Here is a 27799-nt window from a genome sequence, read left to right on the forward strand (position 1 = left end):
TTATCATACGTATACATGAAACCTATCTGTCCTCCACCTCGATTCTAAATCGATTCAACCTTCCATTCAATTGATTACCAATGAAAATACATACCTATTTAGCATAACAGTCGGTTAATCTAAACTTTGCAAACCCAAATCCCAAACTTTCATATGAAATCATGGAATTCAACTCGAATTCAACCTATACATTAGATTAAGGATCACTGAAAATACCTATTCGGCAACCTAAAATCGATTTATCTTAACTTTACAACCCGAACATCAAACATTCATATGAAATATGAGAATCTTATATAATTTCAAAAACCTAAACTAACATCACAATGCAGCAACGACAGAGGATAGAGGAGAAGAAACTGACCTAATTCGACCGCCTGTTGCGATGGATATCCAGGTCGGCGGGTTGATGGTGGATGTTTGGAATCGATGGTGATGGAGGAAGGAAAAAGCAGAAGAGGAAGAAGAACGATGGCGAAGCTTTTTTTTTAACACTGGTTTCTTTTTTTTTCTTTTAATTTTCTTTTAATTTCTATTTCGAAATTCTTTTTTATTTATCTAAATCAGTTCATTAAGGATAAAAAAGGAATACCACATTGTTGGTGGCATGTAGATTATATGATGAAATGCTAGTTAGCATTTGGTTGAGAACCAAATATATATATATCCTATTTAAAAATATTGGGTGTGTAGTGTATGTGCGTATAGCACCACTACAACGTACAAAGATGAGACCACAAAGAAGGTTGGAGATATATATTGGTTGTGATTCTCTATCAATTACAAGATACCTTGAACTGCAGACCGGTGATGTCTTTACGGTACTGTTTACCGCTTGTCATTTTGATGAGAACATATTTTCTTTTCCTAGAAAAGAAAATAAGCAAGTAGGAAAAGAAATCTAATAGTGTGTATCATCCTTGTTACACCTTGATCCTCTTATAAAACAATCAGAAATAGAAGTTCAACGAATTATGCATTTGCAAAGTATTTCAGATCAACTTCCTGATGCTTTTTGCAGATACCAAAAGGTAGCAACATCATATATACCAGCTGCAAATGTTTCTGCTCGAATTGAAATACCACAAGAATGTGGAATATAGATACTACAATTGAGTCCATAACACGCTTGAAACGTGGTACACCATTTGGTTCTAAGGATAAAATCCTAGAAAATGAAAGGAAGTTGGAAAGCATGATATTCCTAGAATAGTAGAAAGCATTTTGGAAGAAGCAAATCAAGAGTCTAATGACAATGATGAGCACCATGAGACTGAAGGAAATTATGAGATTTTTATCAACTTTATCCATAATGGAAAGATCTAGGATCAAAATAAAATGGATGATGTTGATGATGTTTTCTCATACCTTTTGTCAAAGGAAATTGATGAGGAAAATGAGGATCGAGAACCAAAGTATGTATATTAATGTCAAAAGAGACATGACTAGATAAAATGGAAAGATGTAATATAAGCTGAACCTGATTCACTCAATAAAAGAAATGTATTTGGACCTATTGTACTCACACCTAAAGATGTGAGACTGGTTGGATATTTTAAATTTTTGTAAATCCATTTGTAATTTCCATTTAATGCGTTAATTAACAATTTTTAATTTAAAAAATATTTATTATTATTATTTTTATAAATCTTATAATTTTATACATTAAATTTCATTACACAATCACATATTTTACATTTTTATTTTTAAAATTATATAAAAATGTTTATTTATTCATATTTTATATTTATTTTTGTTAAATATTCGTAGCCCGCGGACCGCCAACAAATCCGTGGATATAAATTTGTCTCTAGTATTTATCTGTTTATATACCATAGAAGAAAGTATTTATAGAACATTTTTTTATTTTTTCTTCTTAGCAACTAATGCATTGTTAAATTTAAGTTAATAAAATTTATTTCTCTAATGGAAACCACTTGATGGAATGACCACGTTGTTTTTCTGACGTTCTTGGCAAGTGAATTTAAAAATATCTACTAGATTTGGTTAACAGTTATCAATATTCTTCGACAAAACTTCCTTCAAAAACTAAATATGACGATATTTGCTTTATTCCAAAGAAAAAATGGCAAGTTAAATGACAAAATTTCAGCTAAAGATCTATGTGATGTGGGTTATAAAAGCATATTAAAAATAAAAAAAATGTGTGGATTTGTGTCAGGTTGGATAATTTATGATAATATTTGTGTAAAAAAATTACTAGATTAGCTCTAATTTTAGTCGAAACACTTTTACTAAGTTCGGTTAGGAAAAAGATAATTACGAAAAATATCATTTAAATTTTCAGTGTGTAAAAGACTTATAAAAATGCTACAATAAAATCTGATTTCTTAAATATATGAGACATGTTTATAAAAAATGTGTTGACTGATTAATTTGGACATCAAACTTTTTAGACTATGTCTTTATGGAACAAACTCAATATAAAAATAACAATGTTAAGGATATCAAAAGAACATTTTCATTTACATACAAATCGTTTTCGTCCAAAAAAAGAAATACATACAAATTGTAATGGAGCCCATTGTTAAGGATGTCAAAAGAACATTGTTCGAATAACTTCTTTTGTTTTAGTAACAAATTCATAGAAAATCTTTATGATGCCAACCACTTAACTTTAGATCTTCAAGGTTTGAACTCATCAAAGTGACAATTTTGTTACTTTAAATCTTCGACAATTGTTTTACTTTCAATCTTCAAAGATTGTATTCATAGCCCCACAAAAATCTAACAGATAAATTGAATTTGTTAAAAGATATATCCGTTTTTGTTACAAATTCTAACGTAGCTTTAATAATTATTTTTATTTTAGTAAAAAATAGTTAAATTTAAGTTTCTATGTATCATCAATAATATATTTTAAGATTAGATAAGAAAAACAATTTTGTTCTAGGAAAATGAAAGCTTGCTTACATTTCATGCCCTATATCATAAAATAAGGTTTTTGGCGTGAAATGTTTTAAGGATTGAATACACGAATAAGATAAAATAGGAACAAGAAAATAAGAAGAAGTCACTCATGGCAATGATTCAATTTTTTATTTTCCTTTATTTTCTGTAATTTTAAAATATATTATTAATAATAAACAACAAAATCATTTTTTACTAAAATAAAATTAATTATTAAACTATGTCATTATTTATTTCGAAAAATATGTTTCTTGATGGAATCAATTTTTCTATTAGTTTATGTGGATCCGCTAACGCAAAAGTCGTTTTGAAGGTTTAAAATAACAAAATTGTCACCTTGATGGTTTATTGTAAGAGTGCAAAATTTTAAAGGTTTAAAGTGTAAGCGGTTACCCCTTGAAAGTTTTTATTAATGAAATGTGACACTTACACCTCAACGATTCTACTCCCAACATTGGATTAGACTAATCATGATACTTATACAAATGCTGAAACAGAGGCCCAACTCGGATGGATCATATATGATGAGAGAGGCACATACAAAGGAGCATGACAAGCAAACGACTACATGGTTAAAAAAATGCCTTCGAAATTGAATGTCATTGTTTACTTCATGCTATGAAACACTATTGAGAAAAAGGTTATCAACACATAATATTTTTAAGGAGATTGCTACTGACTAAACGAATTTGATTAGTAAGTTGATTTTTGAGGAATTGGTTAGTTGATTTTTGAGGAATTTAAAGATTTCAAAAGTTTAGAGATTTTAAAAGTTTTAAAAAATCTTATGGATTCTTCTCAATGAGTTGTCTAAACTCTAGCAATGATTTTCATGGATTTTTGTTTACTTTTCCTAAACGAAGTTTTACAAGACAATATTTTTTCCCTCTTATCATTTCATTTACTTGTTTTATTTTACTCTTTTTTGTTTATTAACCTAAACTAAATTATATATTTCATATGATATAAATCCTTGGCATATTTTTTGTATTATTATCAATTATCACTATCGTTAATGTAAAATTTATGAACTTAGAATTTCTACTGTTATTTATGTTAACAGATGAAAGATTGATTTTTTTGGGTTTTTTGAGTTTTATTTTTAAGAGATTTTGAAAGTTGTGTCGAAGAGAATTCATGTCCCAATAACATGAGAATTTAATAGAATTGTAAAATCAGTGATAACTAAACTTTTTGAATAACAAGAAATTGTGGATGGAGTTTAAAAGTCATCAAAGCAATAACACTAGAATATACTAAGAATATAATAATCCATTAACGAATAAATGTGGAATCTGAAAAAATTTTAAATTAAAAATTCATCAACCAATAACACCTTCTTAGCAGCAAAACTCAAAAGTTAGGCGATCGAATTTGATTTTGTCTCAACTTAGCCTGTGAATTCAAATTATTTTTCTATGATTTTGTCCCTTAAATTATAACTGATCTACTTCATATAGACTATTATAACTAAAATCATTTCTAGTCAATAATAGAAGATGCTACGAACAAAAGCACTTAATTTTGAAACCTTAAATAAAATACATAGTATAACGATTTTTATATACTTATCTATTAGATCACAAAAACTAAATTCAATGTTAAAAATAAAGTACATAAATTTATTTGAGATATGGAAGAGGTAAGAAAATATTATTTGATAAATATATCACAACAATTATTTTGTTAAATATTACATAAATAAAATGACACACGAATATTATCGAAAATAGTCAAATATCCAAAATAGATAATAGAGATAGATCTTTTCAACTTCATTTCCTTGCATGATGGTCAAAATTGATATTTTGTTACATGTATCAAGACTTCCAGTTTACAAAGGTGAATTTGAACTAAAATAAATATGAAAATCAAAGAAGAAATAAGTATAATCTAGTAACACAATATAAATAAAGGGTTTTGTGCAAAAAAAACTGAAATTGTATATTGTTGCAGCTTTACCCTTCACGTTAAAAAAATGCAAATAATCCTATAAATTTTAAAAATAATGCGAAATATAGCCATTTTTTTGCAAATTTACATATATTGTAAATATTTTCATGATCACATACATTTGTTTTTGAATTAGACTCTTCCAATATAGCAATCTATTGAAGAAATAAGTATTATTTATCAAAAAATTGAATTTTTGACAATAGCAAAAAAGTTAATTTGCGTATTATTTTGAAATTCATAAGTATTTTGCATTTTTTTATGTGAAAGATAAAATTGCAAAAATAGACGAATTTGAAAGTTGTTTTTGCACAAAACCCAAAAATAAAATACAACAATATAGGATATATAGATCATAGCCTCTAAAAATAAATTTAAAATTAGACTCTTCCAATGATGTTTCAACCCATATAACAACAGAAAAGCAAAACAAAAATATTTAAAATTTGAGATAGGTTCGAAGATGATTATCTTTGGAACTTGGTTTTCTTGATGTATATGATTAAATTTGGTGCATATGTAATTAAGTGTGCACTGGACCAATAAAAAACATTGAAACCTTATATAATATATCTTCTTATGACACATTATTATTTAAATAAACAAACAAACAAAACTTTAAAAGCGTTTGCGTTCAGCGTTCAGCGTTCAGCGTTTGCGTTCGACGTTTAGAGTTGGCACAAAATCCACCAAATTAAAACCATTCAGGCGGAGGATTCAATATATCTCACAGTTTCACTCTCAACATTTCAATATCTCTCTCTCTCTCTGTGAAGAACAAATACAGCGTTTCTTCTGCGATTAGATCTATTTCGATACTCACGAGGATTGCCTCCTGAGGAGACTACATATACTAAACAAAATACAAGCTGAGGAGACTAAATATATTTAGTTAATACCAATAATATATGATATACAACTACATATTTACAAACAAAGAAAATATAGTAGATTTGTAATATATACATAATTGAGATTTGATGATTGATTAAACCAAGAATACCGTGCGTAGCACGGGTACTGACATAGTATGTGTATTATTCTGAACTTCATAAGATTATTTTTCATTTTTGATGTGAAAGATAAAGTTGCAAAAATGGTCGAATTTGAAGGTTTTTTGCACAAACCCAGAAATAAAATAAAACAATATAAGATATGATCATAGCCTCTGAAAATAAATTTAGAACTAGACTCTTCCATTGATGTTTCAACCCATATAACAACATAAAAGCAAAGCAATAAGTTGAAAGATGATAATCAAAATTAAAAAATGAGTATCTTTGCAACTTGGTTTTCTTGATGTATATAATTAAATTTGTTACATATGTAATTAAGTGTAAACTGGACCCATAAGACCTTTTTCATCCTTGTAAGCTTAATGGGCTTTATCAATATAATGTTGGCCGACAAAAAAAAAAAAAAAAAGACCCATAAGAAACATTGAAACCAGTCTGGCCCATGACCCATATAATTTATCTTTAAAAGAGTCTGCGTTCCACGTTTGCGTTCCGAGTTTGCGTTCCGTGTTTGCGTTTAGAGTTGGCACAAAATCCACCAAATCAAACCAGTCGGGCGGAGGATTCAATATCTCAGAGTTTCACTCTCAACATTTCATTCTCTCTCTCTCTCTCAACAATTAGATCTGTTTCGATAATCACGAGGTTTCCCTCACTTCCTTTCCATTGCTAAACCAGGATTTGCCTCCTGCATTTGGAAATGGACGCTTCTATGATTACCAATTCCAAATCCATTACTTCTCCACCCGTAAGCACCAAAACGCTATTAATTTGAAATTCGTCAATCTCTGTTTCTCTGTTTCTCTGTTTCATGTCTCTGAATCTGTTAAATCTGTTATATGAAGTCTTTAGCCTTAGGGAAGTCAGGAGGAGGAGGAGTTATCAGAAGTTCACTATGTAACTTAATGATGCCAAGCAAAGTTAACTTCCCTAGACAAAGAACTCAAACTCTAAAGGTTAGCCAGAAGAAACTCAAGAGAGCTACTAGTGGTGGTCTTGGTGTTACATGCAGTGGTGGTGATAAGATTCTCGTAGCGAATCGAGGTGAAATTGCAGTTCGTGTTATCAGAACTGCTCATGAAATGGGGATTCCTTGTGTTGCTGTGTATTCTACTATAGATAAAGATGCTCTTCATGTTAAATTAGCTGATGAAGCTGTTTGTATTGGTGAAGCTCCTAGTAACCAGTCGTAAGTGTGGAACAAAATGATTGATCTTGTTGTGTAGAGAATGAACTAGTGTTGAATTCTTGTCCTTTTGTGTGTAGGTATTTGGTGATTCCGAATGTTCTGTCTGCGGCTATTAGCCGTGGATGTACAATGCTTCATCCTGGATATGGTTTTCTTTCGGAGAACGCTCTCTTTGTTGAAATGTGTAGAGACCATGGGATCAATTTTATTGGACCTAATGTAAGTGTCTTATATCTCTTCAAAGACTTTATAGACTTTGCAGAACTTCATTAGTCTCAGTTCAGCCCTAGCTTTCTTTTGTTGGAGAGAAGGAAGATTTCAGTATCTGATTTATCGGTATTTCGTCTTTTCTATCTGTAGCCTGATAGCATCCGTGTTATGGGAGACAAAGCGACTGCAAGAGAGACAATGAAAAATGCAGGGGTTCCCACTGTACCAGGGAGTGATGGGCTATTGCAGGTATTTTTTTAGATTATCAGTTTAGTATTTCAAGTTTTTGCATGTCAAGAGAAGTCTTGGGATTTGAATGTTTTATTTTGTCTTATTGCAGAGTACAGAAGAAGCTGTCAGGGTCGCCAATGAGATTGGTTTCCCTGTAATGATCAAGGTAATATTAACTTGATTGGATTTGGAGTTAAATTTGTATTTCATACTTTCTTTTATGTAACCGATAAACTGGATTCTCAAAATTGGTCTGCTTGAAAAGACACAAATTTAAGTATGTTTATTTTATGCTCAGCTTGTCTCCCTGTACTTATTGATATGCTTATAGTTACAAAAACTGACTGTTCTCACTTTTCTGGTTTCAAGGCAACAGCTGGTGGTGGTGGACGTGGAATGCGTCTTGCTAAGGAACCGGGAGAGTTTGTAAAACTGTTGCAGGTATGACAATCATGTAAATCTGAACCAACAATTCCTCTGATAGAATTTTTAATGAGTCCAGGGATCAAGTTCTCCATAAGCATAATTGCAGTATTGTCACAGATTCTTTATTTCTTTCTAACTCAGACAATGTAAAGGTGTAATCTCATGATGTTTGCCACATTTCGAAATTTAGACAACTGTATAGTTGTGAAAGCTGGAAGTGTAGTAGCTTAAATCTAGTAATACTGACCATTGATATCAATTAAACAACCAGATTGTATGCTTTCCGCTTGCCTTTATAGTCACAGTTTTCTTAAATGAAAATTCCACAAAAGATTCGACTTCCCTTTATTGAACTTGGCTTAATTTTTTTATCGACAGCAAGCTAAGAGCGAGGCTGCTGCTGCTTTTGGGAATGATGGATGTTATCTGGAGAAGTTCGTACAAAACCCTAGACATATTGAGTTCCAGGTATGCATTTTATCAGGAGAAGTTGTTCAAAACAGTTGAGGTTTTAGCAAAAGATGATTCTTGTGAGTTGATGGTCTAGTGATACACATTATTGATCCCAAAGCCATATTTTCTCTCTGTACCTCTTGTATTTCAGGTGCTGGCAGATAAATTTGGAAATGTTGTTCACTTTGGTGAGCGTGACTGCAGCATCCAGGTATCTTCCTCTTAGGTTTTTTATAATTTCATTACCATCAATTGTTGCATAGTGCTCCAAGAATAAATGTAACTGAATATATGAAAACAGGAATAAATTTACTTCAGCCTAATTACTGCACTTGCATGTCATATCCCAGCTGCATGATCTGCTAAACTGATTTTTTCCTGTACTAATTGCTAAGATAACTCGAACTTCGATACTAGTTCTCAGAATTTGAGTATACCTCTTGCTGCTTTCTTTCAATTCTTGTATGACATCTAAAACCATCTGGATCATTTAATTATATCTTCCCCTGACAACAGAGGCGTAACCAAAAGCTTCTGGAAGAAGCACCTTCTCCAGCATTGACCGCTGAATTGCGAAAAGCCATGGGTGATGCAGCAGTCGCAGCAGCAGCATCCATTGGGTACATTGGTGTTGGTACTGTGGAGTTTCTTTTAGATGAGAGAGGTTCCTTCTACTTCATGGAAATGAACACTAGGATCCAGGTTGAATTTTATTATGACTGCTAAGTATATTTATAAGCATCTGAAGTATACTGAATGCGAACCATTTCTTGAATCTAAACTCAGGTGGAGCATCCTGTGACAGAGATGATTTACTCTGTTGATTTGATAGAGGAGCAGATTCGTGTTGCAATGGGAGAGAAACTTCGTTACAAACAGGTTTGAATAGTGTTGTATATGATGTTTTGAGTGGATACCAAAAAAGTTATTTCAAAATTTAATTTTGTTTGTTTACAGGAAGATATTGTGCTCAGAGGGCACTCAATTGAATGTCGTATCAATGCAGAAGATCCATTTAAAGGATTCAGACCTGGACCTGGTATATTTCAGTAGACTTTTATATGTTAACGTCTTCGAATTTTAGCAGATTGGCTTTCTTTAAAATAACGTCACTCTTACAACAACAGGCAGAATAACATCATACCTGCCATCTGGAGGTCCTTTCGTTAGAATGGACAGCCATGTCTATTCCGACTATGTTGTGCCTCCAAGCTATGATTCTCTTCTTGGGAAGGTAATATCTGTCTTTTACTTTCTCTGGATAGCCATTTAGTATCTGTTTGGTTATTTAGGAACAAATTTTGTGGCTTCATGGTAAAATAATCACTCGGGTGTTTTGGAATCTTAAACAAATATTGGAAAAGTCTTCCTGGTGTTGTTCATTTGCTTCTATAGCAGCAGCTTACTGGAACTTATAGCTGATGTGTTGACACACTAAATCTCTTGTAGCTTATTGTGTGGGCTCCAACGAGGGAAAAAGCAATTGAACGGATGAAGCGGGCGCTTAATGACACTATCATTACAGGTATGTCGAGTACTACTTTTTGTTAATTCCATATTGTTTATGCTTCTTCATTGTCTGTTTTGTTTTTCTTTTATTCTGTGTAAGATGTGACATTTCGTTACATTGGACATCTGGTGGAATGTTAAATCAAATTTCGTTTTCTTGGTTTCATCAGGGGTTCCAACGACTATCAATTACCACAAACTTATCCTTGATGTTGAGGTGTGTGAAATAAGTAAAGCTATAGTTTAGCGAATTTTGTAATGAAAATGTTGGTTTTTTTGTAATCCAATTGTTGTGTTGGTCACAGGATTTCAAAAATGGAAAAGTTGATACAGCTTTCATCGTCAAGCATGAAGAGGAGCTAGCTGAGGTAAATTCGAATGTCTCTGTGGTCGGCTAAAGACACAGGCCATTGGATGTATTCATTTTCAATGCTTCTAAGTTAGTGGGATATGAAGCCTTTGGTAAAGCTGAACATAGAGATAGGAGAATTGCATGAGAAGAATGAAACTATATATAGAGGAAGACAGATTAAATTGTGTTTGTAATAGTAAGGTTGGTTAAACCAAATGGTGGGTTCTAACATGGTTATATTGTATATGCAGCCTCAAGAAATTGTGGCAGTGAAAGATCTGACAAACGCAACGGTTTAGAATGATACATCAGCTCTGAAAGACCACCCAATTATTGCAATCTTCGTCTCCTTTTGTGTGTTCATTGGTACAAACTTCGGTAACGATAAGACTGTTTTACTAGAGTCTGTGGTTTTATCAATGTTCTTCTTGTATCATAAACAAGAGGAAACACTTTTGTTTGTAGTCTCTATGTCAAGATTTTTCAATAATTTTCATATATAGTAGAGATTATATGAACAAGGCCTATCACTATTAACAAAGTAACCAAAACCAAATAAAACAAAAGACAAAAATAATTCACATTTAGGTGATCTCATCGCGGGCCGGACACTTCCTGAGACGCTATGTAAGACGCAGACTGCCTAGAGCCGCCACTATTAGAGCTCTCTCGCCGGTGGAAGACCATAGTTTCACTCTCCCCATTTTGTCCTTCAACCATGGAAGACTCCGCAAACCTCAGCCCATAAAACCTCAAGAAGTTCAACGACTCCATCCTCGGGTTCCCCAACGGTATACTTCCTTCGAACATACCCACTACCGCTGCCATTGTTGGCCTCAATGCTGGCTCCTCGTGGACGCAACACAAAGCTATCCGAACCAACTTCTCAGCCTCTTGGCTCGTTACCCGACCCTCTAGCCTCGGATCAGCGAGCTCCATATACCTCCCTTGTTCATGCATATCCAAAGCGTACAATGGGAAATACACCAAACCAGTACTAGTGGTCGTAGTCGACGAGTGGTTCTGATTATTATCCTCCGTCACACTGTTGCTCCGAGATCGAAAAGAACAGTTTTTCCTACCACTCACTAGTTCTAACAAAACCATTCCATAGCTGTACACATCAGCTTTCTCGGAGATCGCTGCGTTTGTTATCCACTCTGGAGCTAAATAGCCTCGAGTACCTCTCATCGTAGTGAACAGACTTGATTCTTCTTGATTAAGAAGCTTTGATAACCCGAAATCAGATATCTTAGGTTGGAAATGATCGTGCAGTAAGATGTTCTCTGGCTTCACATCGCAGTGTATGATCTTCTGGTCGCAACCACTGTGGAGATACGCGAGCCCGCGAGCAGTCCCGAGCGCTATATCAAACCTTTCTTGCCACTCAAGCACCGGACCATTCCCACTAAACAGAGTCTTTTCTAACGAGCCATGGTTCATGTACTCGTAGACTAAGAGTAACTGCCTCCCGCGAGCGCAAAAGCCTCGCAGTTTCACTAGATTCGTGTGTCTGATATTTCCAATTATCGCGATTTCCGTACAAAACTCTTGTCTACCGTGAAGTCCATGGTTTGTGATTTTCTTGACAGCAATGAGTGTTTCATCTGGGAGAGTTCCTTTGTAGACTGATCCAAATCCGCCTGATCCTATCTGCATCTTGAAATTCTCAGTTGCTTGTTCCAGCTCCTCGAATTCGAATTTCTGAGGTAACCCCGGGATATGGAAAGATCCTAGATCTCCTGATTCGAACGACCCGGGTCTAGTTACTTGCTTCTCACGGATGCTACTGTATCTCATCACTGCACATCTACGCCACCAGAGAAGCCCTAATGCAATCAAAAGGAAGAAACCAGAGCAAGGTAAGAGCACAAGTGCGATCACAGGGAAGCTAGATCCTCCTCTGTTATTGTTTCCCGGAGGCTGAGCGTTTGTTTTTCTGATAGACAACTTAACGTATCCAATAAGATCATGATTCTCTGGTGAGTTCTTTACTAAAGACAAAGAACCAAACGAGTCCTTTACGAGATAACAAGACCGAGACGTGTTCTCATAGAAAACACCGAGGCAAGAGCAATTCTTACTGCAAATATCATGACAAGCCAATAACGGGAGACCGTGTTCCACAGGATCGGTGAAATGAGTAGAGAAGTAAGACACACCAAGACCTAGTTCGAGATACGAAATGTTTCTTGCTTCACAAGAAACAGGTAAACTCAATGATTGGCTAACCGGAACACACACACCCTTACCAGCATCCATTCGCATCTCATCTGGACATGAACAGCTCTGATTTTCCGAAGCGTTATCAAGATTACAAAGCCCGAGCTTACCGCAGACAAACGGAATCTGACAAGAATCCATAGGACCAGAGAATTCCGTCACAAGATTCTTCCCGGAGAATCTACTAACGATGAACTTACCTGATGAATCCATCTTCGCCACTCGGAAATCAGAGGACGGTGGTAAAGCCACGCGGACTACAACCACCGTCCCGTTCCGTGCCATAAGAGCTAATCCTGAAGTAGTGACCGTTAGATACTCAACAGGGAAGTTAGAATCAACATTAGCTCGTATATGCATCCTTAGCTTCCAATAATTCTGTCCTCTCCACTGCATCAAACCGTCGGATTCACCGACCAAGAACTTATAATCTCCGGTAGAGAAATCAGACCGCGAGACGGATCCGGACAAGAACATCCCAAGCTTAAGTCTTTGTCCAAGAACGATCGAGTCAGTAGGAAAATCAAAGCTTTCCCATAGAGAAACGTTCAAGTGATCAAGAAGAAGGAGATTACCGGCGTCGGTTAACCGAAGGGACTTAACCGGAGAAGCTAAAACCGGCGTTGACCAAACTGGTATTTGACTTTTACCATCTTCAATAACAGAGATTCCTTGAGGAGTAAGATTCATTGTACCAGAGCTTGAAACAGGGGAATCTCGATTTGATGACCAGATTGTTGAACCGGAATCGACATGGACGACGGAGAAGTAGAAACCGGTAGAGGAATCATCGCCGCCGGGACTGAATAAACCGGCTTTGAAGATGGAATTACGAGACAAGAGGAAAGCTCCTTTGGAGCTATCGACGAATCTGAGGTTAGAAGCTGTGAAATTAGGGTAAACAAACTCTATGGAAGAAGCACATGAAACAAAGACAAAGAGAAGATTGAGACTAAGTAACAACAACAACAACAGAAACGTTGATTTCATAGAGAAACCACTCTGTTTGTTTTTGTTATTATTACAAGAAGTGGATCATCAGAGAAGAATCTGAATGAGTTCTTGTTTTTTTTTGTGTTGTGTTGTTAAGTTTGACCAGAAACGTATTATTGGTGTGGTGGTGACCATTATCATCACCTTATAATTGTTTATTTTAGGAAGGCAACGTTTGAATGCTTTGAAAATTACACAAGGGAAGATTTAGTAATAAATTGCGGCGAGCATTTATGAAGTAGGCCAGTTTTCTTTCTTACGATGACTATTAGGTTTTATTTATTGCTCACCGGAACTTATACGAGTTTGATGTTGCACTAATAATTTATTTTTTTAGTTTCTTAGTTAATTTTTTTTGCAAGGAAAAACAAATTATTCATTTTTTCTTCACATTAAATTTCGTTTCAGAACTTAAATTTGGTTACATAATAATTGGTTTATATTTTAAATGTAGATTTCAACTCTGTTCGATTCACAATAAATATTATTTTAACGTTTTTCACATGAATTTAAAAATAAAAACACAAATTCAAATTTAAATTATATTCCTTAAAATCATGATGACTTTTAGTTTTTTTTTATAGAGATGAGGTTATATTGAAAATATAAAACGATATTTATTTTTAAACAATTTATTTGTATAAATTGTACTCTTTCTACTTCAAAAAATTTTATTTATAAGTTTTTTGCATATATATTAAGAGATCATTTATTTTTTCTTGTATATAGATAAAAGCATCATTTATTATTTACCTAACACAATTCAACCAACTATAAAATAAACTCCAAAATATAAATAGTAAAAAAAACATATAAAATCTAATGAACTTTGTATAGAAAACTGAAAACATCATTTAATCTGAAACAAAATAATTATCCGAAAACATCACATATTATTATTATAAACTGAAACAGAAGAAACAATAAAATTTCCATTTTTATCTCACTATTAAAGTGAGAACATTATGTAGACTTTGCCACTAGACCATGAACCTTTCTAGTGTTCATTTCTTCTACCTTATCTGTTTTACTTCCTTAAGAAGTTTTCGATTTTACCTTCAGAAAATCAAAATGGTAAAAAAAGGATATAGGTTTTCTCTCTCTTTTCTCTCTCAAATTTTTCAGAGAAAGAAAACTGAAGACTCTTATGGTCGTCCGAAATTCTTTCTGGCTTTGTCTCTCGATAGGGATTATCATCTGGCAACTACCAGCTATTTCCGGTGTTGGCCAGCTCTTGTCGCTTTCATATCGATAATGGTCGGCTTTGCCGTCAGCGCTCCTTTGCTTCTTTTCATTTTTCTTATAAATTAGTTTTTTTTAATAGAAGTTGCGGTTAAACCTCATCGGATCTGTATATTAGTGGTGGCGTTTGTGGCGATTCTCCACTCAAAAGGGTCATACATATCCTTTAGGTTTACGGTTTATGGAAAATAATTAGGCAATTTGCAATTTAGTTGAAGATCCAAAGCAATTTCCTCAACTTATTACTACTGCTTTTAGCTATTTCTTTTTATTAAAGCATTGATTGGTTTAGTTAACAGAAGTAGATTAGTTTGAGATCTTATCTCATTTCCGTTGCTTTGCGATGAATCTAAAAAAAAAATAATATTGATGATTAAAGCAAGTGATTGAGATTAATGGTTCCATATTAGATCTTTACTTCTGTTTTGCAGTTATCGGTGAATTACAGAAGAATCTATACTCGATTCATTCGATGTTAGTTTCAATCTCCGGTAGAATCGATGGCTTCAACGGCGAAAGACGATGACTGAAATCTTTTGTCTCCTCATGTTACACGCGTTATCAATGTTGACACTTGTCTTGAGATCTTATAGTTCGATCCAATCTTCTTCTTAAGCGATGCAAATGGTTGGGCTCGTGTTGGGCCTTATATGTTTTCCAGTTTCAGTTTTGTAGTCATGGGTTGTGATATTAATAAAACTAAACCTTTGTGAAAAAAAAAATCAAAATGGTATATACTCTTATAAATCCGTATAGATTCTGTGGTATACAAGGGTTTAGTATTTCTTCTTTTTTTTTTTGGTTAACTACAAGGGTTTAGTGTTAGCACACTGTAAAACCCAATATTACATATAAACAGATTTAAAACTCTGTTTAAAAATATTTGGTATACAACCGCTATTGACAACAACAAGTCTTGATCTTGACCAAAATTAGTTTGCCTTGCTCCTCTTAACGTATGTTGTTCTCTCTTTGATAGTTTCTGACTTGGATTTTCCTTTTCAAGATGTAGAACTGTTGTGCAAACTTGAGCTATCAGATCCATATTGTAGCTGAGGATCACTTATAATCTCCTACATAAGGAAAATATATAGTTTAACTAACCGAAACATGTTTAAAATCTAGAGAAGGTGCTTAATGGATTTAATACCTGTATCGAAGTCGCGGACCCTGAGCTCCTGATCGGTGAAGGCTGTCTTACACCAAATTTAATGCTTTCTTCAGCTAGATCCCTGAGTTTTTTAAGCTCAGGCAAAACAATGTTCCCTAAGTCAGGTCTGTCTTTGCGTCTTAATTTTGCACATTGTAGAGCAAGTTTTGCTGCAGCCAAGGCTTCTTCGAATGGCCAGTCAGGAACAGCAGGGTCTAACATCTCAGCGAAAGTTCCCTTTTCAATGGCTTTTTCGACGTGATGAGTTAAACCCATTGGTGGCTTAGCTGTAAGTATTTGCAAAAGCATAATGCCGAATGAGTAAATGTCTGACTTAGTTCCCAACATACCGGTCTGCTGATATTCAGGATCTATGTAAAAGAATGTTCCAGCGGTTGAAGTCATTCTATATTGGGTTGCAGTGTCAGCAACAGATGGAGGGACGAGTCTGGCCAAGCCCACATCTGAAATCTTGCTGACGAAATGCTGGTCGAGTAATATGTTTCCCGGTTTAAGGTCACGGTGCACCAAAGGCTCCGGTTTCATCTGGTGGAGGAAATGAAGACCGGTTGCGATTTCAGATGCTATACGAAATCTTAGCTGCCAAGAAAGGATTGGAGAGTTTCCTCGTCTGAAGAGACAGTCGTCTAAGCTACCATTGGCCATGTATTCATAGACTAAACATCCGTATTCCGGACATGCACCAAGCAGGAGAACCATGTTTGGATGTCTCATACAGGTTAGTACTTCAACCTCTCGCTGGAACTGAGACCTTCCTTGTGCCGCGTCTGGTCTTAGAACTTTTATCGCCACTTTAGTATAGTCTAGTGTTCCCTTGTAAACAGGTCCATAGCCTCCTTCTCCGACCTTGCGACTAGGCGAGAAATCTTCTGTGGCTTCTTCAATCTCCTCAATAGTGTATTTTCTGTACCTTAAAGAAGACACCGCCCTCTTCTTTTCATCTACGGTTTCAATGTGCTTTCTCTTTTCAGCTTCAAGGTCTGATAATTTCTGCGCTGCCACTGCCGCTTCCATAGCTGCTCTGCTTTTTTCTTTCTCCCTCTCTGCCATTGCCATCGCTGCTTCCTTGGAAAGTCTCACTTCTTCTAATTTATGTTCCTTCTCTGCTTTCCACTTGAGTAACTCGTTAGCCTGAGAAAGAAATGTATTGGATTATAAGTTTGGTGAGAATCTGACAGAAAAATTAGCTTTTGATTGTTGAAAACTCATACATACCGCTTTCTTTGCAGAGATTGCTTCCTTGCAGGCACTGTTATACATTTCCATTGTATGCTTTAGCTCCATCTTCAGCCTTCTCATCTCGGTTTCAAGCTCATCCTGTCAGATTTTAGAATTAAACAAATGAAAAAAACATTTCTCATGTGCACATATCTGGTCTTAGAGTAGTAAAATACTTGGCCCTGTAGTGAAAATGATTGTCTCCCACTTTCAAATGAGGTTGAAGAGTTTGGTGCATATGGTGAGCCAAGATCTATGGACTGCTTTGAGTATGTTGTAGCAAAACTCAATCGATTTTCTCCATACTCAGAGGTGACTGAGAGCCGTGGAACATCCACATCGTCATACAAGGAAGGAAACATCTGATCCACACTCGGTCTTCCACTACTCACAAATGATATATCAGAGTCTGTTATTGAGGGCTGGTAAACGCCTTCGTATCCTCTTCTCGAAAAGGGAGACCTACTCAACATGTGTGTTTACCATAAGTAAAATGTAACTTATGGAAAAAAATAAAACAACTTATGTAGGTAAGAAACATACTTGATCTCTATCTTGATCTCATCATGTGTTCTTTGCATTGTTTGTTGCCTCCTTTCAACTGCAACATGAAAGACATTTGATCAGTTAGGAAAAGCTATTTTAGCTTATATGATGTCCTTGAAAAAACTTGGTCATATATACCATTCATATTGCTCGTCTGAGCGTGTGAATGATGTCGCATAGATGGCATATTGGAATGGGGAGGTGAACTTGTAGCTGATCTCAGAAACGAGATTTTCCCTTTAGAGATAACATATACTGTACAGAAACTCGGTGCCTTTTTCATGACAGTGCTTGAAACATCCGCTGCTTTGAACCTTCTATCAAATAAAACATATATATAAGGATGCTCAGATTTAGTCTTAAGTAAGGAGAAAAGCGTTTGCCTAATCACCTTAAAAGAGTCATCTTCGAAGAACCGAGTATTAAAGTCTCGATTGCATTCTGTTGCACGTAGTCAACTATTCCTTTAGCCGCACTAACGTCCTCCACAACCACATCTTGGCAGTTGATCTGCCACAGTAACAAGATAATGTCAGTCAAATGAAATGAAATGCTTGACAAGATAAAAAAAGTGAAGCGAAAAGCCGAAAACGCACATCTTTTCTAGCACAGTAGCAACGAAAAGGAAGAAACAATTCTGACGGATCATCGCCTGGCTTACTAAAGTTTGATCCTGCATTGAATCAACCTTATGTTAATATGAATATTAAGCCTCAAACAAAGAAGTTAACTAATGTTAAAATATAGGCTTTGTCGTCATACCAGAATAGGGAAGAGAGGAGGGTTGTTTGAGTTTAACATGAAGAAGAGTAAGAGTCTGTCCTCGGCTAAGAAGATTGCTAACCGCCCATTTCAACGCGTTTTGGCTCTCTTTGTCTCTGTCAATGGCAAGAGTAATATTTTCTTCTCTTTTCTCGGAGGTTCTCACCATTTTCACTACTTTCTTCTCTCGGTTTCGGTTTCGTTCTGCAACAAACAAATATTCAATGAGTTTATATATAAATGAAACAGATTTTGAGAAACGCGTTTGACTAAGCTAATATTAGCAAATGCATCCCAACAAAAACCTTTTTGACTCTCTTTCTTATTGTCTCCTTATAGATGTAACTGACTTCATAAACATCCAGACTTTTCAATTTTCTTTTGTTGGTATAGTTATCTAATAGTTGTGTAAGTCAAAACAAAAATGGTAGCTTCCTCTGCTTTTGACCAGATAAGAACGAATATATCTGAAACTTGTTGTTTAGTTCAACAGAAGTACCAAGTTTGGGTTTAGGGTTTACCAATATAGATAATGGGGTTGTTGAATTGATGAGATAGAAAATAAAACAGAGAATTGTGTATTGGTGCTGTCTGATGTAATCTTAAAGGACATTACAGGTCAGCAATTAGAGATTTAAGTTTCACCACAAACCTATTATTGGAATGCTTTTGATGCAAAGCCTTCTCTTTACCATTCATCTTTCTTTTCTTTTTTCTCTGTTGTGTCAATCCAACTGTAGCTGTAAACATCACATTGTCCCTTTCTCAAAGGTTTCTCAAGAGGACGCGCCTCATGCCTCCCATGCAGGCGCGTACCCTCAGCGTATACAACGTCATGGTACCACTAGTATGTCTCCTCCTTTTCTTCTCCACACCCACTCATGGTCTTTCAGATTCTGAGGCTATCCTCAAGTTCAAGGAATCTTTAGTTGTTGGGCAGGAAAACGCGTTGGCCTCATGGAATGCTAAAAGTCCTCCTTGCACTTGGTCTGGTGTCTTGTGCAATGGCGGCTCCGTCTGGAGACTGCAGATGGAGAACTTGGAGCTTTCTGGTTCTATAGACATCGAGGCATTGTCGGGTTTGACATCCTTGAGGACTCTAAGCTTCATGAACAACAAGTTTGAAGGGCCATTCCCTGACTTCAAGAAACTCGCTGCTCTCAAGTCACTCTACCTGTCAAACAATCAATTCGGAGGAGATATACCAGGGGATGCTTTTGAAGGTATGGGGTGGTTGAAGAAGGTCCATTTGGCACAAAACAAGTTTACCGGTCAAATTCCGTCATCTGTGGCCAAATTGCCCAAGCTTTTAGAACTGAGACTTGACGGGAACCAATTCACTGGAGAGATACCAGAGTTTGAACATCAGCTACACTTGTTAAACCTTTCAAACAATGCATTAACAGGTCCAATACCAGAGAGTCTCAGCATGACAGATCCAAAGGTGTTTGAAGGTAACAAAGGCTTATATGGAAAACCGCTGGAAACAGAATGTGATTCTCCTTATATAGAACATCCTCCACAGTCTGAGGCACGACCCAAATCATCATCAAGGGGACCTCTCGTTATAACAGCAATAGTCGCGGCCTTGACAATACTCATAATCCTTGGAGTGATCTTCTTGCTTAACCGCAGCTATAAGAATAAAAAACCGCGTTTGGCGGTGGAAACCGGACCATCAAGTCTACAGAAGAAAACCGGCATCCGAGAAGCAGACCAAAGTCGTAGAGACAGAAAGAAAGCCGACCACCGGAAAGGCTCAGGCACTACTAAGAGGATGGGTGCAGCAGCTGGAGTGGAGAACACAAAGCTTTCATTCTTGAGGGAAGATAGGGAAAAATTTGACCTGCAAGATCTGTTGAAGGCTTCGGCCGAGATACTTGGAAGTGGATGTTTTGGAGCATCTTATAAAGCAGTGCTATCAAGCGGACAAATGATGGTCGTGAAGAGGTTCAAGCAGATGAACAATGCAGGGAGGGATGAGTTTCAAGAGCACATGAAAAGATTAGGGAGGTTAATGCACCATAATCTGCTTTCCATTGTGGCTTATTACTATAGGAAGGAGGAAAAGCTTTTAGTATGTGATTTTGCTGAGAGAGGAAGCTTGGCTATTAATCTTCATAGTAAGTTTTCGATATTTCTACACTTATAAGTCGTTAGATTTATCGATGCTTACGAGTCAAATGTTTGTAGGTAATCAATCGTTAGGAAAACCAAGTTTGGACTGGCCAACAAGATTGAAGATCGTGAAGGGAGTTGCAAAGGGGTTGTTCTATCTCCACCAAGACCTACCTAGCCTAATGGCTCCACATGGTCACCTCAAATCCTCCAACGTTCTTCTCACCAAAACATTTGAACCACTTCTCACAGACTATGGATTAATTCCGTTGATCAACCAAGAGAAGGCACAAATGCACATGGCGGCCTATAGATCTCCAGAGTATTTGCAACATCGACGTATCACCAAGAAAACCGATGTATGGGGGCTTGGCATACTTATCTTGGAGATCCTAACGGGAAAATTCCCGGCTAATTTCTCACAAAGTAGTGAAGAGGATTTAGCGAGTTGGGTGAACTCGGGTTTCCATGGGGTATGGGCACCAAGTTTGTTTGATAAGGGTATGGGGAAGACAAGCCATTGTGAAGGACAGATTCTCAAACTCTTGACGATCGGATTGAACTGTTGTGAACCCGACGTGGAGAAAAGGTTGGACATAGGACAGGCTGTGGAGAAGATCGAAGAGTTGAAGGAGCGAGAAGGGGATGATGACGACTTCTACTCAACGTATGTGAGTGAAACTGATGGTAGGTCGTCTAAAGGAGAGTCATGCGAGAGTATCAGCTTTGCATGAGAAAGAGACAAGGGTTTGATCTTGTGCTGTATACAACAATGAGACTTGATGGATGTGTAGACATTTTTACTAAGGGAATTGAAGTAGATGAAAGCTGAACCTGTGTTATAGCATATAATGTATCTGCAACAAACATGACACACAAATGCATGAATACCGCTGATTATTGTACTTCTCTCTTCCATCTTTCTGTAGATCATGACATGATTTCTTCACATAGTTACCATATATGGCATGTAAATAGATCTTGCAATAGACCCATTAAATAAAAATCATTGTCAATGACTCAAGGCTTTGGGCAAATATAACTATACCCTTACTATTAATCATGAGATATTAATAAAATAAGTCTTGCTTGCTTTAACGACAAGCGGACTAAACATACTAAATCATGCAGATTTCATCCAATATATGATTAAGTAAATGTAACATGCCATTCTCAGGAAATGAGAGAAGTTTGAGGGTCAAAGTCAGTATAACCAACGTCGAATAGACAGAGACCTTCAGATGGAGCTGGAGGAGCTGTGGCTCGTCTGCATGAAGCTTCTAGCAGTTTTAACAATGCATCATCTTCCGCACCAGCGGCAGCTTCTCGGATTGATGTTGCCACAAGAACTCGAACCATCTGAAAGTTACATAGACATGTATAAACGTATAAGTAGATTATTAGGCAATGTAAAACAAGACGAGCAGATACAGATTTGAGAGTCAAATATGACTCTGCCTCTTTAGGGATGAGATCGGGGATGCTGTTGTACAACTTCCCATACATGTGTCTTTAATACAGTGTAGTTCTTTACTTTTTTAGAGTTTAAAGTAAACCTTTTTTACATAGAACCAAACTTGTAACTTAAGTGTATTTGAAGCTAATATTAGGCTTAAAGTAAACACCTTGCGGAGAAATCGGTTAGCCACAAGCTCAACACACATAACCCTTCTTCCTTCCACACAGTCCTGATACAATTCATCAAAAGAAGTCAATTTTAGTTTCACATGAGGAGCTTATCTCATCTTTAGGATACACTTGCAATGAACAAGAACTCGCAAGAACGTTTAATCAAAAACCAAGATGCAATATACAGTTTTGTATCTGTCAAGTCTAATGTTGATCCTTCAGTAGCCAGGATTACAAGTACTATTGATCCACCAAAAACCCATGCCACAAAATGGACGACCTAATATCATATCTATATATCTGAAAAATATGAGTTTGAGCTAAGCCTTAAATTGTTATGTATTAACTATAGCGTGAAGTACCAGAACTCAACAAGTGATACTAGAGTGATTGGGTGTGAAGTAAAGAAATGATAGCTAAAATGTGAGAACAGAATCGAACACTTACAGAACTGGACAATCTAATTTCGGCTGCCCGTGCATGGTACATAAAACATTCTGTAGGCGGACCTCTGCAATGTCAAGAAAATCCAAATAAGAAACCATTTACACTACAAATCTATGCCACTGTACACCATGCTGATAAGAAAGGTAAATTTCTATGCTGGTAAAACAGTGATCAAGAACTGTTGCGATGCTAAAACGTAATAATAATGACCTTGTGTGAGCTCTTACTCGTTTCTTGCAGCTTTTGTATCACGCGCAAACATCTTGTAGGATAATACTTTTCCTTGAAGGTGCTGCAAAAGTTGATCAACCTTGCTTACACTAAAGTCACTTGGTTTTTCTACTACTTCAAGCGCATTGCTGGTTTCCTCAATTTCAAGCTCATCATCCTCGCTCATTATTACTTCTTCAGCAATCTCTTCACTTAAGAGTCCATTTCTTTGCTTTTTCTTGTTCTCATCAAAGATAAAGTTCTCATGATTCTCGCCACTTTTTCGCAATGGCTCAGCATCATCCAAGGGGAAGATATACAAGTAGCGCCTCCATTTTGCCGAGAAATTTGGGTGAAATGAACGGGAAACCTGCAGATTCAGTTCATAGTTCCAAGAAAAAAGAATTAGAACGTATTTGTATCTTTACACATACTTTTGCCAGTAAACTAAAAACAGGAAACAAAACCATCCTGAACAGAGAGTATACCTTAGAGATTGATACAACCCTTAGCTTCCCAGAAGCATCTTTATTGATAGCATCTTCAATAGCAATGGGTTCAATGTCTTTTCTCCATGTATCTAAGAGACAAATCTTAAAATTAGACAATCTTACAATTAATCACATTAACTAGCTAGAATGGCCATGTCCTTGAAAAAAACAGTACAATCTCGTAGAGATTAACAACTAACTATAGTAAAAACCTACACTCACGAGCAAACAATAGGAGTAGTCATGCAGAACAAAAATGCAAATGCTTTTATCTTATCTAGTGGTGGTTATACTATATTGTTAGGAATCTGAATTTGACGTACAGAAAGAACAAACTTGATTAAGAGCAGACACTCCTTTATCGGTTCTTCCAGCGACAAGTACACGTCCTTCTAATGGTTTACATTTTTTCTTGAGCAGTTGAGCTTTCCTTTCATCAACAAATCCCCCTAGAGACTTCTCTACTACACTTTAAAAACCACAAAACGCTAGAACAATCATTTTTTCAGGAAAATACTAAAGTACATAAGGAACTAAAAGTCTTTGAAACTAAGGAATGTAAGTGCTTGTGCGTCTCTAAATACCTTACCCCTGAACAGTATGTAAGTCAGGCTGTTTCTGCCATCCATCAAAAGAAGCCCCATTATACGAAAGAACGATCTTGAAATTCACTCTTTCCCACCTCCCCGACCTCCCGTCTTTCCGAGTAGAAGTCTCCGGTTCCGATTCAAGAAGCATCTCTTCAGTTATCCCATCATCATGAACCAAAGATTTCTGAATTTTGAACAAATCATTTACATCAGAAGGATGATACAATACAAGCCATCTTGACACAACTGAATAAAGACTTGTACTTGGTGCTAAAAGATACTAACTTTAGGCTGAAACAAACTCAGGACAGAAAGATTCCCTTCCACTGCATTTGAGTAGAAGTCAAGAACATGTTGCCAAGGCCTATCATACATAAACCTAAATGTCTCTCTGCCAAAAAACAAAACATAAAAGCATGTGTGAAGCTAAAATTATCCCCAAACGACTCAGAAGTGTTTAGTGTTGTAGTGTGTTCCTAATTCAATGAACTTGTTCTCGGGAACAACAATCATTGTCCGAGTTTCTCCGATAAGGTTTAAGAGAAAAAAGAAGAAGAACAAACCTGGCGTTCCAGCGAGCTTTGCTACAGGCATCGGCGTGGTGGTAATGAACGTAAACTCTGCTCGCCATTGTCTGATTGACCTAAGCCGTTGCTCGTTTCCGCCGTAGAAGACCGGTGTTAGTTAAGAAGAAGAAGACTCAGGTGGTTATGGTTTGGATCAGAGCCCAATATGACCAGGCTTTGTTTATTGGGCCTTTTTCTCTTACTTCTCTTATTCTTTCATCTATTTTCTATTCACACTAAATTTCTATTTTGTTCTTTTAAGAAAAATTAAATTTATTTATTCGATTAAAAATATATATGATTTAATGTTTTGTATTTTCTGAATGTACAACTCTTATATCTGTATATTATTTAGTATACAATTACTATGTTTGATTTTTACTGTTTAAAAATATAGGAACAATAACGTATCGTTCAATCTAAATTATAATTGTATTTTGATTGTTATATATAGGATTTCATTTGTGGTATACCGTCTCGTATTACTATCAATCCAAACCCGTTCTACCATCTAATCCCGTTCAGTGAAACTAAACATATCTAATGGATTTCACCCGTGGTATACCGTCTCGTATTACTGTCGACCCAAACTCGTCTTACCATCTAACCCCGTTCAGTGAAATTAAACATTTTTTTTTGTTATTTTGTTTTAATAATACTTTAATTTAAAAGATATATAATTCAAATTAATTTAATTTTTTTTCTTTCTAATGGTTATTTAATTGTTATTAAATTCATACATTATAATATTCTAAACCCGTCTCACCATCTAATCGAGTTCGGTAAAATTAAACATTATTTTTTCTTTTTTGTTCTTATAATATTTTTATTAAAAGATTTATAATACAAATAAATTTAAAAGTTTTCTTTGAAATGGTTATTTAATTTTATAGATTTCATATAATATATATTCAAAACGTTTTTTCGTTAAATAATATAAACTTCTTATAAACTTTAAATTATTATAATATTTATCTTTAATAAAGTATAATATTAATAAAGTTTTAAGATTTCTCTTTTTTAAAAAAATAATTAGAATTGATGGAGATATATTAGATAAGGAAATGCTAATAATTAGGAATATTAATTAATTGATAATAATTAATGCCAATAGCATCCCTTGTAAATAAGTTTCAACTAAAGGATTTATTTGTTAAATGGCTGCAAAAATGTACATATAGATATTTTTCATGTTAGTTATTGCTATTTTTTATGGAGTAAATGAGGCTTGTAAAGAAAACAGGATAGTATTTAGGAACCGACTCTGCCCTGGTAAAATTCTCCAATATCATTGTCATTCCCCAAAAGTAGATTTAGGAGTGCTATACCTAGACTTCAACGCTATTAGAATCATTAGATGAAGGATTCAATATAACAAAATGGGATTGTCTTTTTAAGCACGGTCTTAACATAAGGTTCCATAGTTATATACAAGTATACAGTCAAAATACATTTGCTCCTCAATGTGATCAACTACGTCAATGGAGTTTCATAAAGAGTGTGATAGGGTTTACATATGATGATCGTCGACCTTCAGGACTCAAATATCGTTGGAGTATTTCCTAGTTTTCTATTTTTTTCTAATTCTATTTAATTTTTATGCAATTCGTTTGTGGCTTATGACCTAAGCCATAAGACTAATTCATTAGTCAAATTGTTTTGTTTCTATTTAATATATATATATATAGCTCATTTGATATTTATGTTTATTGAATAAATGTTTTGAATAATAAAAAGACATCTTTTTATATATGCTAATGTTTATTTTTATAAGAAATGACTTTATATGTATTTGTTTGCTCTACAAGAATTTGTTATTGGTTAGAGAAAGTTAGTTCATGTTTATTCCGTAGAGAACTATGAGTTTTTAATTATGGTACACAAACTCGATTTAACAGAAAAGTCGGTTGTTACGTAGCAACAAAGATCTGTCTATTTGAATTAAGTAGTTAATGTTGAACTTATTCGAACGATGAATAAAAATGTAAAATATTGTATGGCTTTAACTTAAAATTAAAAATAATATGATAATTGTTTTATAAGGGTAACATTCAAATTACAAAAACGCTCAATCACATCAGAACGATGGAATATTAGTTTACTATTCAAAAGAGACTGGAACACCAATCTTGCTTCCAACTCTACGAAGACAATCGTTCCATGTCTGTTTGCTTCTTGGAATAGATGCAATATTTTTATATTCATACGATGAGAATAAGATTTTCATCAATCCAAGATGGCAATCTTTGCCAATCTTCAATATATTACGACAACATTTATCTGTCACTAGGTTTGTTTCATCCAACACGTTCTGGAAAATCTCACCTCCGCATATGGAGCTCGGCTTTTCAACGCAAGCCTCTAGAAAATCATACTGTTTTTGCGAGTAATGGGGAAGCTTCATTTCATATTCCATTGCGGGTGAAATAGCTTTTTCGAATGGAGTTGGAGATATGACTACATCTTCATGTACCTCCTGGGATAAAATTGGACAAGCCATGTAAAACATTACAATGGATACAAGCATGACCATGAGAAGAGATTTTGCCATATTTATTTTTGGTTTTGGATGTAAGATTGATGATATGAAACAAAAAAACAAAAGATGTTATATAGGGCAATCGGTAAGGGTATTTAATTGATAAATTGTTTATTTATTAATAGTTTTATGTTACTACTTCATAAACTTCTACCTTTACTAGTTTTGTTTAGAAGACGTTTGCAGTAGAGACTAGAGACTTGTAAATGTTTCTACAAGTTGTAACTTACAAGGTGTGACAACTCTTTTTTTCTTAAAGTTATTACAAATCAAAGTGATACATTAGATACAACACGGTTAGATACAACACGGTTAGATACATTAGCTTTCCGAATACACGCGATAAGCACTTCTGTGCAAATTAAATATTTTTTAAATTACTTAAAATATAGTATTTTTCACAAAATAAATATCACACTAAATATTAGAGATTAATATGTTGTTTTCAAATTTTCAAAAAAAGACAAAACTAAAAACAAATAGTAAAAGTAAAATGTTATTTTAACATTTTCTAAACGAAAACCAAATTATGAAATAAAATATTTTATATTGCAAGAAAAATATACATTTAATTATTATCATATACAAATTTTAAACTGCATAAGTGAGAAAATAATTCATATAGTTTTGATGTAGGGGAAAAAAGAGAAGGAAAGAATATAAGTTTATGAGTGAATGTTAACAAACATAGAAGGAAAGTATCAAATAAACTTAAAAGGTTTGAAGGGAAAAGCTAAAAACATTTATGTAAAATAAGTTTAAATAAAAAATCAGATGTAGTACA

General features: G+C 35.0%; 7 protein-coding genes and 1 pseudogene across 11 annotated transcripts; 4 read left to right on the forward strand and 4 right to left on the reverse strand.

Annotated features, from left to right (window-relative positions):
- Nucleotides 1-681: 681 nt before the first annotated feature.
- AT5G35356 lies at nt 682-1548 on the forward strand (annotated as a pseudogene; the record flags this gene model as incomplete). The annotated part of the gene is made up of 1 exon: nt 682-1548.
- Nucleotides 1549-6404: 4856 nt separating this feature from the next.
- On the forward strand, nt 6405-10797 carry CAC2 (acetyl Co-enzyme a carboxylase biotin carboxylase subunit). Of its 3 annotated transcripts, none has more exons than NM_122927.4 (16): nt 6405-6648; nt 6746-7089; nt 7167-7308; nt 7450-7548; nt 7640-7696; nt 7900-7971; nt 8335-8424; nt 8561-8620; nt 8926-9111; nt 9196-9288; nt 9367-9448; nt 9537-9643; nt 9859-9934; nt 10089-10135; nt 10224-10286; nt 10522-10797. In NM_122927.4, the coding sequence occupies exons 1-16, from the start codon at nt 6601-6603 to the stop codon at nt 10567-10569; spliced, it is 1614 nt and encodes a 537-aa protein (NP_198386.1). In that variant the 5' UTR covers nt 6405-6600; the 3' UTR covers nt 10570-10797. The 3 variants fall into 3 exon arrangements, with proteins under 3 accessions (NP_198386.1, NP_001190422.1, NP_001031968.1); NM_001203493.1 differs by having other exon boundaries at nt 6407-6648; nt 10363-10631; NM_001036891.2 differs by having other exon boundaries at nt 6459-6648; nt 9859-9938.
- AT5G35370 (S-locus lectin protein kinase family protein) lies at nt 10734-13572 on the reverse strand. The gene has a single exon (NM_122928.3). The coding sequence runs from the start codon at nt 13481-13483 to the stop codon at nt 10865-10867; it is 2619 nt and encodes an 872-aa protein (NP_198387.2). The 5' UTR covers nt 13484-13572; the 3' UTR covers nt 10734-10864.
- A 925-nt stretch (nt 13573-14497) lies between these two features.
- On the forward strand, nt 14498-15450 carry AT5G35375 (uncharacterized protein). Its single transcript, NM_001085168.2, has 2 exons — nt 14498-14743; nt 15160-15450. The coding sequence occupies exons 1-2, from the start codon at nt 14558-14560 to the stop codon at nt 15205-15207; spliced, it is 234 nt and encodes a 77-aa protein (NP_001078637.1). The 5' UTR covers nt 14498-14557; the 3' UTR covers nt 15208-15450.
- Nucleotides 15451-15622: 172 nt separating this feature from the next.
- AT5G35380 (kinase with adenine nucleotide alpha hydrolases-like domain-containing protein) lies at nt 15623-18594 on the reverse strand (the record flags this gene model as incomplete). The annotated part of the gene is made up of 9 exons (NM_122929.2): nt 15623-15801; nt 15879-17030; nt 17115-17216; nt 17294-17564; nt 17661-17718; nt 17802-17977; nt 18055-18173; nt 18260-18336; nt 18426-18594. The coding sequence occupies 9 exons, from the start codon at nt 18592-18594 to the stop codon at nt 15730-15732; spliced, it is 2196 nt and encodes a 731-aa protein (NP_198388.1). The 3' UTR covers nt 15623-15729.
- A 530-nt stretch (nt 18595-19124) lies between these two features.
- PRK1 (Leucine-rich repeat protein kinase family protein) lies at nt 19125-21570 on the forward strand. Its single transcript, NM_122930.3, has 2 exons — nt 19125-20548; nt 20619-21570. Exons 1-2 carry the CDS (start codon nt 19219-19221, stop codon nt 21275-21277), a joined length of 1989 nt encoding a protein of 662 aa, NP_198389.2. The 5' UTR covers nt 19125-19218; the 3' UTR covers nt 21278-21570.
- On the reverse strand, nt 21521-24656 carry AT5G35400 (Pseudouridine synthase family protein). Of its 2 annotated transcripts, NM_001203494.1 has the most exons (10): nt 24474-24570; nt 24196-24301; nt 23910-24094; nt 23644-23789; nt 23318-23409; nt 22847-23199; nt 22620-22683; nt 22300-22452; nt 22169-22231; nt 21521-21902 (listed from the first exon to the last, which is right to left on the reverse strand). In NM_001203494.1, exons 1-10 carry the CDS (start codon nt 24539-24541, stop codon nt 21717-21719), a joined length of 1416 nt encoding a protein of 471 aa, NP_001190423.1. In that variant the 5' UTR covers nt 24542-24570; the 3' UTR covers nt 21521-21716. The 2 variants fall into 2 exon arrangements, with proteins under 2 accessions (NP_001190423.1, NP_198390.2); NM_122931.3 differs by lacking the exon at nt 22300-22452 and having other exon boundaries at nt 24474-24656.
- A 1806-nt stretch (nt 24657-26462) lies between these two features.
- On the reverse strand, nt 26463-27045 carry AT5G35405 (ECA1 gametogenesis family protein (DUF784)). Its single transcript, NM_001085169.3, has one exon. The coding sequence runs from the start codon at nt 27025-27027 to the stop codon at nt 26578-26580; it is 450 nt and encodes a 149-aa protein (NP_001078638.1). The 5' UTR covers nt 27028-27045; the 3' UTR covers nt 26463-26577.
- Between the last annotated feature and the right edge of the window lie 754 nt (nt 27046-27799).

The sequence above is a fragment of the Arabidopsis thaliana genome, chromosome 5 (genome assembly GCF_000001735.4).
Source record: "Arabidopsis thaliana chromosome 5, partial sequence".
NCBI classification, from domain to species: domain Eukaryota; kingdom Viridiplantae; phylum Streptophyta; class Magnoliopsida; order Brassicales; family Brassicaceae; genus Arabidopsis; species Arabidopsis thaliana.